Source organism: Daucus carota, chromosome 1, assembly GCF_001625215.2.
Source record: "Daucus carota subsp. sativus chromosome 1, DH1 v3.0, whole genome shotgun sequence".
NCBI lineage: Eukaryota > Viridiplantae > Streptophyta > Magnoliopsida > Apiales > Apiaceae > Daucus > Daucus carota.
Window position 1 is genome coordinate 51,213,082 of NC_030381.2, and position 20,648 is coordinate 51,233,729.

The window sequence follows — 20,648 nt, forward strand, 5'->3', positions numbered from 1 at the left end:
CATAAATTTTGATTTCACAAATTGATGTTGATGTTTCAGACAGACCCGTCTTGCTTCCCGTAAAGACTTGAGCTATGTCCAAGCCTGTGGGAAATTGTGTACCAGAAACAACATAAAAAATTTAAGTAATTCATAATCAGTCATGCCCAATCCAATTTGCAGGACCAGAGCCATGGTCTTGCCTGCCGCCCCTCAGCTCAGTTGTACCATCCAGTTTGATACAGTCCTCTTCAGCAGCGTTCACTGCCTCCGTTTTACAGTCCAGCAAGTTAAGAAAGATGCTACCATTTAATTCCGGTGTACATGAATCCACTGGAGCTCAATGTTTTTCAGAAATCATATGCAATAACCACAAAGTAAATCTCTTAACCTGAGGCTTGATGTTATAAAATAGAACAAGGTAATGACTTGATTAAAGGCATATCCTGTGAACGACCAAACAGTAAATTTCAATTGCCAAGGCATATATTAATGACAATTTATTTGATTCTCTGAAGCTGCATGTACTAGGAATTTTATATTTTCTTGAATCAATTTAATGGCCAAGGTGGTGGAAACGTCCCAGTTAGATCATTTACCATCTGCAGAACAAACCTGCTATCTCTTTCATGGCACCACCAGAGCCAGAACCACTAGAACCAACCTCTCCAACACGAGTCCCAGGGCCCCTGTCCAGATATTAATCTCCGGTTGCAGCCCACGAACAGCATCAGCATTATGCTTTGCAATGTCCTTGAAGCCGCCTCCATCAATCATCAAGTAATCTATAAAGTCTAATAGTTCATCTTGATGAACCAAGAATGAAAAAGTTTTAGGCATTACAAAATCATATTTTTCTCTAATTTAAATATTATTAATATACTTTATTCTCTAATAATACTTGTTCTGTCTTATATTGTATGACCTCCATGATTTTTAAAATTAAATATTGACTTAATATCACATAAAAAAAAGATAGGGGTTAATTATTAAGTGGTTTATGAATGTGTTTGTAATAATTTTAAATAAATATAATAAATAAAAGATTAGTTTTTTTTGGAACATCAAAATTCAAAACAAATAATACATATAAAATGGGTGAGAAGAGATAATAAATCTATAATATTTTTACTGTTTTACATTTCACATCACATCTTGATACACCCTTGTAAAAAGTGCTTTTTTTGAATTAGCAAAAAAAAAAAAAAGTGCTTTTTGACCCCGAAAGTTAAATTTGAAGCCGGTTAAACCGGTGGGACCAACTAACTCAACTCTTTAGTTTCAAAATTCCCGGGAATGTTTCTCCTTGATCTATCTATCCATTCATTCAACAAAAAGACTCATCTTCTTTATTCTTTCATATCCACACAAATTCTACTCCAATTAAATCCCAACAAAATGTCATCTTTTTCCCACCTACACTTTCTTAATTACTCCATCAATGGCTACTCTTTCAGCACTCCCACGAATCTCATCTTTTTCTCTTTCAAATCACCCGGATTCAAGATTTTTCACCCGAAAAAACCCACCAAAATTACTCAATATTTTTGCTCAAAATTTACATAATAGACACAATGTCACTAAATCTTGGACACCCTTTTCAGTTATTGACTCTAATTCCAAGTTCTTGCAGGTGGGTCATTCGGCCCGGCCTGTTTTAGTGAAGTCTTCTGACAATGGTACAAGTGCGACCTCCAATGGGCTTCAAAGTGTATGTAATGTTGTTGCAATGTGTTTGTTTTATTGTTTTGATGATTTGTGTTGATGGGGTTTGTTAAATTTTTGATCTTTAGGTGGTTGGAGTACTACATTTGGTGGTGTCACTTGGGATTATACTTGCAATGGACAAGTACTTGAAACAGGCTTTTGTTGCTGCTGCTATCAAATTTCCTAGTGCATTGTTTGGGATGTTTTGTATATTTTCTGTACTAGTGATTCTTGATCTGACAAGCCCGGGCTTGGCGAATGGATTGATGGAGTTTTTCGAGCCTGCACTTTTGTTTATTCAGAGGTGGCTTCCTTTGTTTTATGTTCCTTCTTTGGTGGTTTTGCCTATTGCTGTTCAAGATATTCCTGCAGCTTCAGGACTAAAAATCGCCTTTATTATAGGTATTAGTTCTTTTCTTATTTCATCTGAATTAGTACCTGATATACTATCATGGAATTTTTTTTGATAAAAAAGACCCTAAAGTTACTAAAGAGTAGATCAACCAGATTGAACATACTTGCTATATCTTGCTCATACAGGGATATGGGGAGGGTATGATGTATGCATACATTACCTTTACTACTAGGAGTAAAGCGAAATTTTCCTAAATGAAGTCCTAGTAATAACTAGTAGGCAAATTGTTTTATGTGATTCTATCATTGAAGCTCAAAACAGCTCATAATAATGGTTTGGAAACTTAAAAACCATGCTTCCTGCTATTTCTGCTGCAACACAGCTAAAATTCTAATTTGTCAGCTTGTCATATATTATTGGCTCTCTGCAGTTGGAGGTTGGCTAGCTTCACTCGCAGTTGCAGGTTACACAGCTATATCTGTAAGAAAGATGGTTAAAACAGAAATGATACCTGCTGAGCCCATGTCAAAGCCTTCTCCATTTTCTACGATAGAATTGTGGGCTTGGAGTGGGATCTTTGTTGCATCATTTGCAGGGGCCTATTTATACCCAACACTACTTGGAACGCCTGCTAGAACTTGCTTACCGTTTCTTCTTGCATCTACAGTGTTGGGCTATATAATTGGTTCTGGGTGAATTTCCTAAACCTTCTTTAAATTATATAAACTGCTGCTTATATCTCATAGAAAAACTTTTTCTTTTTTATTTTCAGTTCATCATAAGACATAAATTATCTGTATACTCCGATGCTAAGGTTGTTGGATTGATGTTACTTCAGGCTACCATCTGGTGCGAAGAAGGTTCTCCATCCTATTGTTTGTTGCGCTTTATCTGCTGACCTTGCTGCATATGCCTTTGGGTATCTTTCCAAGTCTGGAATATATCCTATTCTGGGTACACATCTAAACTATTGTAGACTAATACTATAAGAAGCAGTTTTATCCCTTTCATTGTTAAAAGAGAAACTGAGTAAAGATGAAACCTCTCAGTCAAAAAATTAAACTGGCAGCAATTTAAACACCTAATTCCCCAGGGCACTGCACGTTAAAAATTTTGTCAGTATCAAGTTAATTACTTTTTGTCAGTATCATGAAGTGTCTGGGGTCATCACTGAGCGAGAATGTTTAAACTTTCAATATCTTTGACAGTTGTAACTACAGAGATGTTGCTAGATTGCGGGACTGGGTGATGAAGAAAATAACCTTGATGAAGGCTTTTTGCTAGACCAACTTGAACAGTTTTGTTTCTTAAATACGAACAAAAAGAATATGCCAATGTCCTCCATGTTTATCTTCTTTCGAAAGAAAACTGCATAATAATTGTGTTATTCCATCAAGTGGCTTGCAGATATATTCCCTTATTTTCATATTTTGATATTCGTAGGCCTAATTGTACAGGGCATTACCTTACCAAAGTCTCATCAAATCCTGGAGCTGGTGATATTCTAATGGGATTTTTGGGATCTGTTATTCTTTCATTTGCCTTCTCCATGTTCAAACAGAGGAAGGTAAAATTCATCATCTTACACGTCTTGATGAGCGAATATAATTTATTTTACCTTACATAGGAGATAGGACAACCAAATGGTCTCATTAAAAATAAATTTTATGTGAACAAAGGAGAGTAGCATGTCTCTGATGTATTCAGCAGTTTTAATAAGAACCATAAATGTATACAAAGCATTTGGCTTTTTAGTTAAATAAGTAGTGTGCTCTGATGATTTCAAGGACTCAAATCACCACCACCCAGACTCATGAAGAGGACTAGATTTTTTGAGTTTCCATGTTAAACCTTATTATTTAATGCCTTGCCACTAGGCGGTATATTCAGTTGTCAATTTTTGTTGCTGTAACAGTCTCTGATGTTATAATCTTTTCCCAGCTTGTCAAGAGACATGCAGCTGAGATTTTCACGTCTGTTATCATTGCAACTCTGTTTTCATTGTATTCCACCGCATTTATGGGCCGTCTTGTTGGACTAGAACCATCTTTGACTATTTCAGTTCTGCCCAGATGTATAACTGTGGCACTAGCACTCAGTATCGTTTCATTGTTTGAAGGTATGATCATAAGCTGGTATACTTATTCTTCTGCATTATATAAATGATATCATATGGATGTGTTTCATTTTGTGAGCGCAATTACTATATTTCAAGTTTTATAGTTAACTGAAGAATCTGCAACTTGTGCATACTACATTTCAGTAACTTCACAATCATGCTACGCGATTAGGAGCCATATGTAGCAATGAAGTTATAGCATAATTGTTTTATTCTGATAACTGCTGCTTGCCCAAATTTCAGGGTTTATCATCTCTTGAATATTATGAATTGATTTAATTTCAATATACCTCTCCTGAATTGATTTATTCCTCCCATACTGTAACAGGTGCCAACTCATCCCTCACTGCTGCGGTTGTTGTAGTAACTGGTTTGGTAGGAGCTAATTTTGTACAGGTGATGCTTGACAAATTCCGGTTTGATGATCCCATTGCTCGTGGAATTGCAACTGCATCTAGGTATGCGGAATTTGTAGGAAAAACATATCTGACCATATATGATCAGAATCCATATAAGATAAAAAAAAAAACCAGTTGAAATGAACATTTTTCTTGATCTTGACGTGAATAAAATCAGAAAATACGTCACAGAAAACAATGAGAAGACCATTAATACTCTACAAACTCCATGCACTTTCTTGGTTTTTTTGCAGTGCCCATGGACTGGGAACAGCAGCATTGTCAGCTAAGGAACCCGAGGCTCTCCCGTTTTGTGCCATTGCTTATGCTCTTACCGGTATATTTGGTTCCATCTTTTGCTCAATTCCAGTAATCAGGCAAAGCCTGCTTGCAATAGTTGGCTAAGAGATCAGCACTCTGACTGAATACTGCATCCGTATTACTGCAATTCAATTCGAATGCCACGATATTCCATGATTTATTTCGATTAGTATGAGACCGGCAGCCACTGATCACCTTCATATGACCAGTTGCAGAATGGTGTACATAACTGGAAATGCTGATTGTTTTCACTATTAACTTATATCTACTTGAATATATATGTAGATATATGTTTTCACATACATATGTTCTATGTTCTGTTCTACTTGTATGTCAACCTTAATGTTCCATGGTTAAAGTGTGGTTAACTACCCCATAAAAAACGGTTTTTTTGTAAAAAAGATATCCAGAAATTATTTTTAAAAATACTATTTCAATCTCATTTGCAGCCTCCTTTGCAATGCTATTAATTTGTAAATCAAATATGTTGCAATCTCGATTGTAATTTTAACCGTTTTTTGAAAATAAATTTGGAACATGAATATTTATACAAATTTTCTTTAAGAAAACATAATAGTATCAAGTATGTCAAAATAGTGACAGAAATTGAATTTTTTACCATTCACATAATAATTTTTGAATTAAAATCATTTCTCCGTTATATAATAACAAATCATTAATAATTTTGTCAATACATATACTCGTGATGTTGTAATGTGAAGAATTATTTATAATGTGTTTATTGTCCCGTTTTAATATATGCACCTTTTTTTAATTTCAAATAATAAAATTTTATCTAATTTTATATTTTTTTACTTCAAAAGGATAAATTTAAAATTATATTTCACGCAAACAACTAATGAGTCGCAAATTTTTCTAAAATTTAATGAATTTGAAGAAAATAATTTTTTATAAATAAATTTATGATATAGAAATGAACCTTAAAATAACAAATTCAATAAAAGACATACACATCAAATTATTCAAATGGGGTTAATTATCAAGTTGGTCACTGAAGTGGGCTTAATGTATCAAATTGGTCACTGAACTCAAAACGGTATCAAGATGGTCACTAAAGTCAACATAAATATCAAACAAGTACCTTGAAATATGAGTTCAAGCAGTAAAAATATTATTTATAAAGTTTTACGCATTATTTTTAAACGTTACCACAACCAACTAAAAAGTTATGACTTTTAGTATTTAAAATAATATATTTATATTTATCAAATTTATTTATTATTTATATTTCATTATATAGTTATTTTCTTTGTTTTAATTAAAAATAAATAATAAATAAACTTAATAAAATCTAAATATATTATCATAAATATTAGAATTCATAACCTTTTACTTCATTTTGTTAACATTCAAAAATAATGTGTAGAATTTTATAAATAATATTTTTACTACTTGAACTTATATTTCAAGGTACCTGTTTGATATTTATGGCCACTTCAGTGACCATCTTGATACCGTTTTGAGCTCAGTGACCAATTTGATACATTAAGTCCACTTCAGTGACTAACTTGATAATTAACCCTATTCAAATGATACTCGTATAACAAATAACTAGGTGAGTCAAAAATAATTAGTGATTTTATCAAAGTTATATTAACATACTCCTATTTAAAAAGTAATACAACTCATCATTTATATGAGCTATAATATAATAAAAATAAATATCAAAAAATAAGTTAGATAATCCGATATATTTAGGGTTCATATATATATATAATATAATAAAATAAAACAAGATAAGGATAAAAACACGAAAATCAAACAAAATTACAAATCGAATATAATTCGATAGACGGTAGCTTATAAATTCAGCCTATAAATTTCTCAAGTTGATTCAAAAAGTACACAAGTCAGCGATGGATGAGACTCTGTTTCTCTCGCGTTCTCTTTCTCTCTCTCTCGTGCGGATTGGCGATTGTCAGAGATCATGAGAGAGAGAGAAAGAGAAGGGGAGAGGGAGAGAGATGGGGATGATCGATGGCCAAGAAGTGGTAAGTAACGACGTACGTAGTTATATTATGCGATGGAGTCTTGCATGCATGTTTAAGAAGTTTAGTATTCTTCTTGTCACTGCCTGCTTTAACACCCAAGAATCTCCAAAAACCTAGTAGTATTCTTCTTCTTTAAGGTATGGGATTTATACTACTAATTATTATTCCAGCCTTTGTTAATATTGTCTCAATTATTAAATATTTTGTGATGCAGTTGAAAGAGGGTTATGATATAGATGTTTATTCAAATACTAAGGCTTCTGAGACAATACCCCTTATATTGAATGCCTGATGGATGAGAAAGATGTCAAGATTCATCAAGACAGAGGATCTTGAATAGCTTTCTTCCGACTTGTTTCAAAGGGGTAGCATTCCAATGTTCATACTTGATGTGTATACGAGGTCTTTAAATTATCTGTTTTGGTTTACAAGAAAATACTGAGACGCTGATCTCAACTTATTTCCTTCAGAATACAATTCTTTTTTCTTTATCTTTTTATTTTTGAATACAATTGATAGTTTCTGATGTACTCTCGTTTATAGAATAGTTCTGTATGATACGCTATATATTAACCTTGCTCAATCACTGCTTAGTTTGCCTGGGCTATCATATTTTTTTGATGGAATAATCAGACTCAGAGTATCAGACTACTTTCTGGAATTACACCAGATTTAAGTTTTAGTACAACAAGTCAACCATTGACTTAAATATTTGATTCAAGAAAAGGAGAAGCAAAATAAATTTGAAGATAACCATACAATCTAGTGAGGAACCAAGAATAGAACTGATGACTGTATATGTTTGCAATTTTAGTTCCGAATTGAATTTATTACAACAAAACTTAAAACTTGAAAATTTTAGTTCAGCTTGAGCTTGATCAGTTTGGACTTCAAGTTTACAATGCCAATGTCAAACAGCTTGTGGAAGTTTCCTGGTATGGCGTGAGGCTCGGATTGAGGCAGCAAATCAAGCGACTGTGTTCTGTTTTAAAAGCAAATCAGATTAAATACATTCCATTCTTTCTCAATAGTCCCGTCGAATAACAGTCATTAGTGAGACCAAGTTTGGCCCTGTTAAGATCTTTGTACTGATCAATGTGACATATTGCATGTGTGTTCTTTTTGAAATTGGCTTGAGTTGAAATTATCTAAATAGATATTCTGTTTTGTGATGAAGATTTACAGAAACATACAGTTTTTCTGGCATTTATCCTAGTTGCAGAGAATTAAATATGTTCGTGTTTCATTTCTGCATTGTTTTCTCTATATTACAAGGTTCCACAGAATGACCGGACCTAAATACATAAGGATTTACCTCATCCTTGGGAGAAATAGTTTGGCTAAAAAATGAAAATTTTAGGTGGATGAATACGAATTTTACAGATATATGCGGAGGATAAAAATATCAGGTGACACAGTGCTATGTCCGAGTACCTCTAGCAATTTTTTTAGGCTTTCGTGGCCACTGGAGTTCCAGACTTGCTGGCAATAAGTTGCTCATAGAGGTCTCGGATTTTCAATCCAACAATGGTCTGGAAAAGACCTGTTCCATTGTTGCTACCAGGGAAATCAGCATGTTTTAGCATCTGTTGTGTTACCTCACCGTAGAACTTGGTTGAAATGTTGCTCAGATGGCTCTCGACGTAGATGAGCTCATCTAATCTGTCGAATTGTCCATCCATCTCCAACACAGAAACCTGAGATTAAAAAGTTGAACAAAGCAAACAATAAGTATCATATGCACTTCCTTTGTTTATAAGTAATAACTGGCAAAAATTCACCTCATTGTCATAGTAGGAGTCAGGGCCATAGGCAAATTTGATGCCAGGGTAAGAGCAAGTAAGTTTTCTGCCACAAGGTATCCAAGAAATGGTTGAACCTTCATCAAACAGGTAAACTGGACTGAAAAACTGCACTCCCTCTTTCATTATCAGCTTAACTCTCAGGACTTTCCCCTCATTATCGTCGGGAATAAGCTGTGTTGGCAAAACTTCTATAACTGCATCTGCATATTGCTTTTGTGGATCTGCATAGCATCCGATAATTAAGCTAGGAAAACAGAAACATATATGAACCGAAGTACCATTATGAAAATTTGACAGGCACTCTGATTTCACAAGGAAGTAAAACTCGTAATTACCAATGTAAGCATCAAAATCTGGTTTTCGGGCTTCAATACTGGCTTTTATGCTCTCAAGGCTGTGTCCTCTTTCTGCCATGTCTCTCTGCAGTTCATACCAAACAATTGAGTCAAATTCCAAGAATTAGGTAATACATAAGAACTGAGCAAATAATGATAAAAATAGTGGTGAAGGGAAGAATTTACCTGGATCTTCCATGCAAACTTAACCTCATTGCTGATGTCCAAGTAGATACTGAAGTCCAAGAGATCCCTCACCCTTTCATCATACCTACATATTTTATAAACTTGATTAGCACTAATAAATAAAGTGTCAAAATGTTCATTCATTTGCACATATATAACACTAGTCCTCCCTATGAAAACCATCTTCAGGCTTAAACTCTGGTATCATATTAATGCAAGCAGATTCTGGAAGTCATTGCTGTTGTTAGGTTCCATAAATTGAATGCCCATGTAAACCATCTACAATTAATATATTCATCTAGGAGTATTGTTAACATTCGCGTACTTGGTGCATCTTACTCTCTTAAGTCTAGGAGTAAAGGTCAGATACGTGCCTGATATACACGACATGTCTGGTGTGGTTTTTTTAGTTGTATCCCATCATCCACAATAATTTACTAAAAGAAGTTCTCTGCTCCTTAACAACAGAATCTTATGTTTAAGTCTATGGACTAAATAGCTGGTTTTTTCCGCTGCTTGTCACTAAAAATGGACAAGGCCCCTCTGTCATGTCGATTCTTACCATCTTAAGTACGCAGACATTGATGGAACTTAGGTGACAATTGTTTTTTGGAGTTTTTCGTGCAGACCAGCAATCGCAACAAAAGACAATGCCCAAATATTGCAATTTAATATGAACTAATGCTATTGTCACACTAAAATACTCCTGAATGAAGTGCTTTAACTTTGATGCACATAGTTTTATAAAGAATGAAGTTGGTGTTTAAACAAGTAAATCATCTTTGACCTGTATTAGAATGTTTTTAAGTACTACAATCATATGTGACGGTATATTCTAGAGAGAGTGACAGATGCATATTAAAAGTGTGTAAAGAAGGCACAGAAACCATAAAAAGCTTGCAGTTAAAAAGATCTGGAGGGAAATAACAAGAGAATTTATAAACCACAAAAAGTCCAAAACTTGCATAAGACGTATTAACATTTAAGAATGATCGACATATTAAATCCTCCTCTTTACACCTAAAAATTCTGTAACTTAAAATGGTGAAGCAACAGATATGTTGAACACGAAATTCGATAATTTGGAAAATATCAACACTTACATTGGGTGCAGTCCTTCAATGACAAGGATCTTCGGGGGCTTGATGAGCTCTGGAGGGTCTAAAAGGCCAGAGACGTGGTTGTAAATTGGCTTCTGAACAGCAATACCTTCTTTAATAGCCTTAACTTGTTCATACATAAGATCAAAGTCATTGGCTTTTGGGTCAAGTGCTGTCACTCCCTTCTCTTTTCTTCCAGTTCTGTCAAGTGAGTGATAATCATCTAAACATATCACAGTTGTAGTGTCACTTATCAGAGTGTTGGAATCAGGGTTGCCTCCCTTTGGTGGCTCTGCAGCACCTCCAAAAACACTTGTCAGCCTCCTCATGAAAGTACTCTTTCCACAGCCTGAATCAGCTGCCAAGCCAATCACAATTGTGCCAGAGTCTGCTGCACATGTTATTTCAGAGCTGCCTGATCTCTTGTAGTTTGCTTTCTTGGAGCCAGTGCTGTAGAAAAAGACTTGTTTTTGGTGAAATCCCAGGTGGGTTTTTGCTGGTGCTGAGATTGAGTAGTTAGAATTCAGAGACTTCACATTGTAAACTGTGCACACTGCCATTTTTTGGTTAAGTACTAAAACTCTCTCTTGAAGTGAATTTCCAAATGGGAAACTCAGAGGATTATAAGAGGGGGGAAAGTATATTATTTGATGGTTTTGTAGAACATTATCAAATGGGATTTTGATTCTCTTGTGTTTTTTTTAGTTTGAGAGATTAGATGAAGAGAATAAGAGGTTATGGTTAAAGAAAAAACATGAGGCTGTTTTGGTTGGATAGAAAAGTGCTTATTTTGATGAGGGGGATGCTGATGTGTGACTCAAAGTTTATGGGTTTCTCTGACTACCCCTTGTTTTGGACAAGTTTGTAGGTAATATTAAGGTATGGTATGAGAGGGACATGCTTGTATTATTTTAAGCTGCATGGGGATATAGTTGTCATCTACTGTTTATTCTGTTTTGATTTATTGATCATTTTGTTATCTATTTAAACTATTTTACATTAATGTGTGATGAAATGAAGGCATGGGAGAAGCTTGGTGATCATTATTTGCAGTTTGGATATTTAGGGTGCCAGGTGGCATTGAGCTAGTGGCTGGTTGAAGATGAGGAGATTAGGGTGTGGGGTGGAGTGGAGGAAGTATGGAGCCTAAGTCACTCACTCACTTGGCATATTGCAGCCATCTAATGTGAAATCTGGGCTCAGACTCAGACACTTACATAGAAGAAATGGCCATGATAAAGAATTCTCATACAAGAGTTCATTGTATGTTACATGAGAGTATGAGACTCAAGATAAGAATCAGTGTGATTATTTTTTTTTTCATGATGCAAATAGGGGCAAATTCGGTTCAGGTCGTGTTTGTAAATGTATTAAACTAGTGATGTCCGTTGTACAATTTATTCTAAAATAAAAATTGTCGATTTTGTTAAATGAATATTTTTGATAATAGGATCAAATTTGAATCGTACATGAATGTCGCAGAAATTGATACTATTAAACTCAAGGGTACAAGTCTCTGACATACATACGTATGTTAATAGCATTTGTCCAGCGGAAAACAAGCGCCAGACAATTTAATCCTAAATTTTTAATGTATATACACAATGCTATAGTATCATTCAGCGAAAAATTGTCTCATCCTATGCTTTTTTCACTTCCATCATTTTTTTTTCAGAATGTATGCTAGTATCATTCGTATGTTCTAGATCAGCCGCTTCAACTCAAACATAATTGCAAATCAGAAGCAAGATATACTGTGTATCTTATAACTTGTATCATATGGGGGGCGCAAGTTGTTAAAATACCACCACATATTGACTCTTGTTTACAAAGCAGGTTTCTCAACATGCATAGATCATAGTCTACAGACCAACCCAGCTCATTCAGTTTTTAATACTCAGCAAGACTTGAGTTGCCTGTAAGCTAATATAAAAGTATGGCTTAATGCTTAAGACCGCCAACTTAATAAAGTGGTCAAACCAGGAAATATAAACAATGATAAAGCCACAGGAATGAAAAGAAAGCAGAAGCCATGGTTTTTAAGTGCTAGTACTGTATATAAATGTAGTCACGGCTCTTTCGAGTCAACGACCATATGAACTGAGGAATTTACCTGGAAGTGGAAATATGTTGAGACCCAAGCCACGCAACTAGGCATAGTTTAGCATTTGGATGGTTTTTTCTGATTGTTGCTTGATTTTAAGAAGCTGCAATTATCTAGAAGATAATTTAAGTTATTTCGTCTGTTATTTATGCAGTAACTTTTTTAATTCAAAATAGATCCATATCTCGTCTATACTGTATCAGTAAAATTAACTTGAAATAGTTCGGACGGTCGTATGAAACTTGAAACTTGGTCCTTTTCATGCTGGATTCCGCTCATTTTAATTGATAAATTATTTGAAAAGGACTAGATTCGATATCGACAGAGGGACCGTTCGACTAAGTTTAAAATAAATGTCTTATTACTTAAAGTAAAGTAGTAGATTATAAGTGAAACGTTGGTTTGAACTTATAAGTTATTAAAAGTGTTTAGATACTCATGACTTATCTTTATAATAAGCTCCAAACCCAAAAAAAAATTAGATTTCCTAACTTTTTTTTAGGCTTTTAAGCCTCATTAAACGCTATATAAATAAGTTGAAGTTAACTTCTCAATAAGTTAAGTTTGCCAAACACCCTGGATTATCTCTCGCAGCTACAGCTGAGTCGGGGCTTTGTGTGATCTGCGGCATCTGCCACACAATAATCTGTTTTTCCATGTGTTATACGCAAAATTATGAAGAACAGCAACTGGGCCGGGTCTATATGAGTACGTCTACATGGGCCAGGAAAGTCAAGATCAGTCCAGTCTCAAAGTAACCCTGTCAAAAGATAGGGCGCGCCCTATCTTTAGGCGCGCCCACTTGCCAAGGAAAGTTCATTTTTATCATCATTCCGAAGGGCAGTGAGAGGTACTTTGTGTTTAGGGGGACGCCCTTGAGCACGAGTAGATCTCATTGTTGTATTAAGAAGGCCCTACCTTGTAGTCTAGGGAGTTGTCCTCTTTGGGAGGTAGAGGATAGAGAAGAAGACACCCTGGAAGGTCCTATATCTGTAGTCTGGCGGGTTGTCCCTGTCGGGAGTAGGAGAGTGTCCTTGCATTTGGGGTAAGCCCAAAGGGCTAGGCCTCATCGTATTGGAACCCTTCCGGGAGGAAGATTCTAGAAGGGGAGGCCCAGCCCACATGGGTCTCTTAGGAGAAAGAATTACGTAACGGCTTGATCCCCTATAAATAGGGGTACGGGGTACGTAGGCAGATTGTAGGCATCGATCATTCTAGAGAGCTATTCCAGTTAGCAATCTTGAACCCGTTGCTTACAATTGCAGCCGCCTCCATAACAAACAACCAACCACTTCCTATATTCTCGCCAACAAGAATCTTGATCCACGCCGCGAACCTCAGCTTTGTTAACCTACCAGTTTTCTCCGTTAACAAATTGGCGCTAGAATGAAAGTAAGCAAATTTCTAAGAACAAATTTTTATGATTTGTCATCAACTCGAATGAAAGTAACTCCCTTTATTTTCTTATATAAATCAGTTCATCACCGATTTTCTCATTATAAATACTTAAAATCTGAATTCAACACATGAATATATTAAACTATTTTTTTTAATTTAACAATCTGGATATACATGGGGTATTTATTTTAACAATCTTTTAAAATAATTGTTGCGACTTGTTGGTTTTTTAGTGTCAGGATTAAAGGGTAAAAAAAAGAAAGAATAGATGATAAAACTGCTGTTCATAATATACCAAGCACTAATCGGATTTGTAACCATGCGTGTACGCAACCATATACAGTAAAAACTCTTTAAATTAATACTCAGTAAATTAATAAACTCTTTAAAATAATAAATTTGTCCGGTCCTGACTTGGGCCAATGTAAAAAATTGAAAAATTCGATAAAATAATAAGATAATAATTTTTCGGGAGATCTCTTATAATTTTTAGTCTCAAGAAAATCATAAATTAATAATTCACAGAAATCGGAAAAATATATATTACACTCTATTGAAATATATTACATTTACTGTACAGTGCTTTAAAAGTCATTATTGACTTTTAATACACAGAGTGGTTACCAATTTACATTGTCATTATTGATTTCCAATACATATGAACACAATAGTTACTGGTTTACGTTGACTCTAAGATTCGTTGTAATGTAATTTTAAGACGCATAAACTAATTTGTCTTTTTGTTTGATATGTACGGTATAATCAGTTAAAAATTCTTGAAATTAATAATTATTAATTTATCGATAATTTAATAATTCTCTAAATTAATAAATTTCTCTGATCCCAACATTATTAATTTATAGAGTTTTTTACAGTTATGTATCGGGATGTTTGACTTAATTAAAAAAAAATGTTTATTATTTCAAAGTGAAAATTTATTTATAAATGAGAGGGAGCTTTTATATTATATTTTTGAAACTTGTTCTTATATTTACAAATTATTGGGTATAAAAGTATTAATTGTAGTAATAGATAATTCTTTTAAATGGTACCATCCACTTTTATAAAATCAAAGTTTAGAAATAAAATCATTGAGAAGGTAGCATTTCAATTTCTCAACTTTTAACTTTCAAATCAAAAACTGACTTTTAAATTCATAAATAACTTATAAGGCCATGAGTTGGGTTTAAAAGTGCAACCAAACACTATCTCAAAATGTGGTTTAAAAAAAAAAAAAAATTCCCTTTCATTTATTTTTTTTACAACGTTTGGTATGTATTTTAAAATGCATATAAATTATAATTTTCATAATTTTTTTGATTTATTTTATTTTATATAAAAATTTAGACATTAATTTTTAATTCAATAGAAAAATAATTAAAACATAATTTATCAAATATATTTTATGAAAATTTTAAAATTTGGTTGAACCACATCCATCTAATGTAAATAATTGAAGGGAATAGAGAGAGTATTATTTTTGAAAAAGAAAATATATTATGTACATGGTTACCAGGATCTTGAGATATTTGTGAAATAATATAAAGAAAATAAATTTTTTTCGTAAGTCTTTATTTTACTCTCTCTGATTCTTTTTATTTTTATCGGACTTATAGATAAATTATTAATTTACACATAATTTATAAGACCAAACCAAATATAATATTTAATATAAAGAAATTTTTATATTTATTAATTTATATAAAATTATAGATATTAATAATTAAAAATATATATTGACAAATATGATAAAAATAAATAGAAAAAATATTAAAAGACCAAAGAAGGTAAAAAAAAAAAAAATGTAACCTTCGGACCTGGACATATAAAGATAAATGTGACAGCAGTCTGTGTCAGTGCGTTGCCTTCTCCTATATATTTTCACAATCCAACTACAAACAACTCTACTACAGTAGATTTCAACCAAGTCATCTGGTCTATCACCCCAACTCTCTCCATAGCGCGTGATTTACACAACATCTGCTAACTTTTTTATTTTCGCCACATTTTTTTAAAATTTCTAGTATTAATAATTGTTAAAATTTGGGTCTCTCAAATTTATTATCGATCATTGAAAATGTGGGTTGAACAACACCGATACACGCCATCCCTAAAACTTTAATATCCATACTTTTTTATTTTTATCATATTTTTTTGGTTTGTAATATTAATAATTATTAAAATTTGAGTTTCACAAATTTATATCGATGATGGTTAAAATGTGGGTTGAAGATATTTATGGATAAAGGATGGAATAATGATCAAAATCACGTTTAAAAGTCGATGATTAATCACTAACTACTCTCAATTTCATAATTCGTCGAATTGATTAGTTTTTTATTATTGAATTAATCCTTTAATTAATCTCCAATTTATATTCTGATCAATTCTTATATTAGGTTTAATTGATTAAATTCAATTACATTTTTTATATAATCAAATATTTAGAGTAATTGACACTTTGCACCCCTTAAGTTTAGGCGTTTTTTCGATTTGGTGGCAAACAAATTTTTTTTTCAATATGCACCCTAAAGTTTAAAAAGCGCTTCGATTTGCACCCCTTTGACCATATTTCATCAAATTAACTATTAAATTACATTTCAGTAAAATCAGAAAATACAACCTAAATTTAAGGGGTGCAAAGTATTTTACCCCTGATTCTGTTACTTTTAACAGTCAATTTGACGGAATATGGTCAAAAGGGTGCAAATTGAAGCGTTTTTGAAATTTTAGGGTGTATATTGCCAAAAAAAAATATTTAAGACCAAATCAGAAAAACACTTAAACTTAAGGGCGCAAAGTATTGATTACTTTAATATTTTTTATTTTTTTTTGAAGATTTGATTACTCTAATACAGTATTTAAATATAATTCAAATATTTTAAAACAGCGATGATGCGAGTGAAACCCGCAGCTGAAGCGCAAAAGGCAACAAATATCTACAACTAGGTAGCGGTAGGTCTCTAGTACATGCATTTCTCTGTCAACACATCCCCACATGTATTGTCATTTCTATATACTTTCTTTTTCAATTATTGTTTTGTTTATTTTAGTACTACTAATATATATTAAACCCATTTTTAATGACCGCCCTTTTCATCTCACTCGCACACTTTTTTCATCATCTCGTCTTTTTTATTTCACCTTTCTTTTTCAGTCGCTCCATCCTCTATTATTTTTTTACTCTTATTTTCACATCACCTGATCTTCATTTTTTTGTAAGATTTTTTTCCATAAATTAGTTGCGTATATATAGTTGTGTAAAATGTGAGTCAAGATTAAATTTTTATCTATCACGCCAAGCCGCCACCTTATTAATAATCTTATCTCTCTCCTCCCTCTCTCTCCTGACTCTCTCCCAAGTCTCCCAACTCTCAAGTGAGGAGAGGTTGTGAATTTCAACACAAAAGTTCAAGATTTTTGTATATTGTTACACCCTTTTGTGTAATTTGTTTATTTCATAAATTAAACGCCTTGATATTTAATGGGTATTTTTTCAAGATTTTCATCGAGTAGAAATGGGCATCGGAGGACTCAAAGTGCACTGGTAAATCTCTATCTTTTCAATCTATCTACACCCTTTGTTGTGTGAATCATATATAAACATATGCATTTTGTTTCTTCCAGCTTGTGTTTTAGGTGTTTGAGATTCTTTTTATCCGTGAAATGATTTTATTTTTTTTTGGATTTAAGTGTTTTTTATGATAGCCCTTTCGCCCCTTTTGTTGTTTGGGGTTGTTTGATGTAAGATTTGGGGTTGACTCGCTCAGTTTTCTTAAATTCATGAATTTTGGTCGGTTTATTCATGAAGTTTAAAACTTTTTAGCTTATAATGACTTTTCCTGTTGAAAATTACTCTGTTGTTTTGTTGTAAATTTTCGATTTTTTATACCTGAGTGGTGAATTGGATCATTATTGATGATGAATTGAGGTTACTACTCTAATGATTGGTTATCAGTTCCCCTAATTGACCAGTTATATAGCCTTATTAGATTTCTTTTGACTTTTCTAATGGGTTGACCTATTGGACTTCTTTGATTTTTATGTATGTTGTTAAGAACATGGTGTTTCCTTGATTTCTTTTATGCAGGATGATAGAAGTGAATTGCATCCCGGAACGGAAGGGGGAGATGCTTCTGCTCTACCTGGAGCTGCCTTTGCTGTAGGTCACGGTATTGAAGTAGCAATTGAGTTTAAGCCAGTTGAACACCCGACTGAGCCTTTTGACAATGATCAACCAATCCAATGTCCATTGCCTGAGCCCTCCATACTCAATGTAAGCTTGTAAATAGTGTTGCATTGATGAAATTTATGTTTGTTAGTATTGGTGGAAGTTTGTGACTTGATGTAAAATGGAGGACATCAAAATTATATTAGCATAAACTTACATATAACGCCTGGTGCTAGAAATAACAAGACCTAGAAAAGAAACAGCTCATTTCAATATGTATTGGGTATTCATAAACATATAATACCCGAATGGATCAATCTTGATGCAAGGCTACTGATTTACTTGTGCATTTTATTGTAACCTATTCGAAGTTGAATTTATTTTTGTTGATTGAAGTTTTTATCACCTTCATCTTATATTTTTGTCTCAAGCCTAAGCTTGAGAATTTATTTAGAATTGATTAGAAGTTTGCGTCCTGCAAATAATAAAGTGTTAGAATATATGAGCTGGATTATCAGTCCTATGATTGCAATTGGCAAATAATATAGACAACTGTTTTGATAGTGTTGTAAACACAAGTGGAAAAATGAAATGTGAGGGCTCCCATCTAAGAGTGAATATTAGACAACTGTGTTGACAGTGCTATAATGGCAACTGGCAAGTGCAAGGAGATCTGTGGGCTCCCATCCAGGGGCAGAACTTCCCATGTCATATATTTTGTGATAGTTTTGTTTCCGTATTGAGATATATCTTCCATTAAATGTTCAATACATTATACAACCTCTTAGGCTTGTCGCATTTAACCACATAAAACATGTATACATGTGCATGTTCACTTTTTTCCTTTACATATATGCGACCTATATTGTGATTCAAGGTATCGGATAACCTTTAATGCTTCCTCGAACAATGCTGAGCCTATTAGTCACATTACACATTGCGGTTAATTTTTAACAATATGTCAATCAACATCGTGGGCTACCTGACGTTAACAATCAATGTATACTTAGATTAGATGGATGTAAGACAGGATCGACAGGTATTAGGCTTGAGTGATAAGATTGATGTAAGACCTGACGATGACTATCCCGATTGCAACCCATAACAAAAGAAGAATTTTGATTTAAGAATCAATCGAAATCTCATCTAATACTGTTTGGGGATGGGGAGAGGGAGAGGGAGGAGAGAAGAGGGGGGGGGGGGGGGGGGGGTCGACTAACCCTGGTGAACATATGACTTGTTAAAAAAAAACTAAATGCATAATATAATAAATATCTATATAGCTAGAAACCACATATACACTAAGTAAAGAAATACATTAATTTTTTGCACCAAGTGGAGCAAAATACCGCCTCTATTGCTTATGAAAGAAGTGGCACCTAAGTTGCTAGAAATCCTCTACCCCGGAATAGTAGTACATGTTATGCCAGATTGACCCAATTGTAAATAGCATTATTATAAAATTTGATATTTGATAGTCAAGCAGACATGATTTTAATGATTCGGAGGTGGATCCTATTAATTCTTTAAGATTTAGAAGCAGTTCATTAAATTGATGGACCGAAGATGGAGATAAGGGCAGCAGTGATGATCACTGATTATGGATTGTGGAAATAGTGATGACTAAATTGTACTCATTTGGTATGGCATATGAGAGAAGTTAAAGGGAAATGAAGGTTAAGATAGGTCAGCATTATGTTGGTAATGGTGCAGTTTGTCAGTAGGCAATGAAAATAGTGGCTGGTCAGATGCAGAATAAGATATTGAAGTGTGGGTGATCAGTGCAAGATCGCTATGAAATTCTTTTGACTTGATTTGTAAAGTATCTTCCCAGGGATCATATGAAAGATGAGCATGTAACATGTTCTTTTTTCGCTTTTCAACATTACCCTAGTTTTGTTACCGTTTTAATAATTTTTTGACTGGGTTTAAAAAGGTTCGCATTATTGTTGTTTTTATACACTCACTACAATGATTTTTTCTTAAATGCTGACGTTGTCTACCGTAATCAGGATGGACGAATATGGAAGGAACGCGTATGTGCTGGAGAAAGGACAGAATTGCCTGTCGTGCAGGAAGACACTCCCACAGAACCTAGCGCAGCTGATACGATCCCAAGACCCCCTCGACCTCCAAGATCACGATCGAACAGAACGATACTTCCATCAGCCAGTGCCCCTGAACATAATATCCTTAAACTGTTGGAAGAATGCAACTCCTCCGGTATTTAAGCCTCACACACGACTGCCTCGTGATTGGAATGCCTTGTTATGATGCATCTGTAAACTGTAAAGTCAAAATGAGCTCATAGATTATTATTTTTTTTCCTTCAAACGCATTGTAATACTCTCGTTTAAGTGACTTCTATGTAGTTGCATATGTATCGCAATCATGAGTCTGAAAAATTCATTCAATGTATATGTTTATATATATTTCCTTGGCATACGAAATTCTCAGTCAACTAGCGAAACTTTAAAGGGTTGCCATGTGTTTTCTAGTTATACAGAAGTTGTTTCGGATTCGATTGATAAAAGTGAGGACTGTTTAAACTAAAAACAGGTACAGTAACAAGAGGGAACAAGTATGCCACAATTTATTTTGTCTGATCTTCAGGAATGGAAAAAAAAAATTGTTGGCAGAAGTGGCCAAGTGGGTTCA

At 33.8% G+C, this 20,648-nt stretch overlaps 3 protein-coding genes across 3 annotated transcripts; 2 read left to right on the plus strand and 1 right to left on the minus strand.

The window, feature by feature from the left end:
- The first annotated feature begins 1,335 nt into the window (after positions 1-1,335).
- LOC108209625 (plastidal glycolate/glycerate translocator 1, chloroplastic) lies at positions 1,336-5,216 on the plus strand. Its single transcript, XM_017380630.2, has 8 exons — positions 1,336-1,690; positions 1,773-2,088; positions 2,472-2,733; positions 2,880-2,995; positions 3,499-3,608; positions 3,983-4,160; positions 4,489-4,618; positions 4,813-5,216. The coding sequence occupies exons 1-8, from the start codon at positions 1,421-1,423 to the stop codon at positions 4,961-4,963; spliced, it is 1,533 nt and encodes a 510-aa protein (XP_017236119.1). The 5' UTR covers positions 1,336-1,420; the 3' UTR covers positions 4,964-5,216.
- A 2,891-nt stretch (positions 5,217-8,107) lies between these two features.
- LOC108205248 (phosphoribulokinase, chloroplastic) lies at positions 8,108-11,160 on the minus strand. The gene is made up of 5 exons (XM_017375125.2): positions 10,321-11,160; positions 9,218-9,302; positions 9,032-9,116; positions 8,673-8,917; positions 8,108-8,588 (listed from the first exon to the last, which is right to left on the minus strand). Exons 1-5 carry the CDS (start codon positions 10,875-10,877, stop codon positions 8,340-8,342), a joined length of 1,221 nt encoding a protein of 406 aa, XP_017230614.1. The 5' UTR covers positions 10,878-11,160; the 3' UTR covers positions 8,108-8,339.
- A 6,002-nt stretch (positions 11,161-17,162) lies between these two features.
- Positions 17,163-20,440, plus strand: LOC108207053 (uncharacterized). The gene is made up of 3 exons (XM_017377522.2): positions 17,163-17,366; positions 17,910-18,095; positions 20,003-20,440. Exons 1-3 carry the CDS (start codon positions 17,304-17,306, stop codon positions 20,219-20,221), a joined length of 468 nt encoding a protein of 155 aa, XP_017233011.1. The 5' UTR covers positions 17,163-17,303; the 3' UTR covers positions 20,222-20,440.
- The last annotated feature ends 208 nt before the right edge of the window (positions 20,441-20,648 follow it).

Coding starts and splice junctions, on each gene's coding strand:
- LOC108209625 (XM_017380630.2), top strand. CDS start 1,421: ATGGCTACTCTTTCAGCACTCCCACGAATCTCATCTTTTTCTCTTTCA. Junction 2,734..2,879: donor GGCTATATAATTGGTTCTGG/GTGAATTTCCTA, acceptor ATGTTACTTCAG/GCTACCATCTGGTGCGAAGA. Junction 4,161..4,488: donor TATCGTTTCATTGTTTGAAG/GTATGATCATAA, acceptor ATACTGTAACAG/GTGCCAACTCATCCCTCACT.
- LOC108207053 (XM_017377522.2), top strand. CDS start 17,304: ATGGGTATTTTTTCAAGATTTTCATCGAGTAGAAATGGGCATCGGAGG. Junction 17,367..17,909: donor GGAGGACTCAAAGTGCACTG/GTAAATCTCTAT, acceptor TCTTTTATGCAG/GATGATAGAAGTGAATTGCA. Junction 18,096..20,002: donor CTGAGCCCTCCATACTCAAT/GTAAGCTTGTAA, acceptor TACCGTAATCAG/GATGGACGAATATGGAAGGA.
- LOC108205248 (XM_017375125.2), bottom strand. CDS start 10,877: ATGGCAGTGTGCACAGTTTACAATGTGAAGTCTCTGAATTCTAACTAC. Junction 9,303..10,320: donor ATTGAAGGACTGCACCCAAT/GTAAGTGTTGAT, acceptor TAAAATATGTAG/GTATGATGAAAGGGTGAGGG. Junction 8,918..9,031: donor AGATTTTGATGCTTACATTG/GTAATTACGAGT, acceptor GATGCTATGCAG/ATCCACAAAAGCAATATGCA.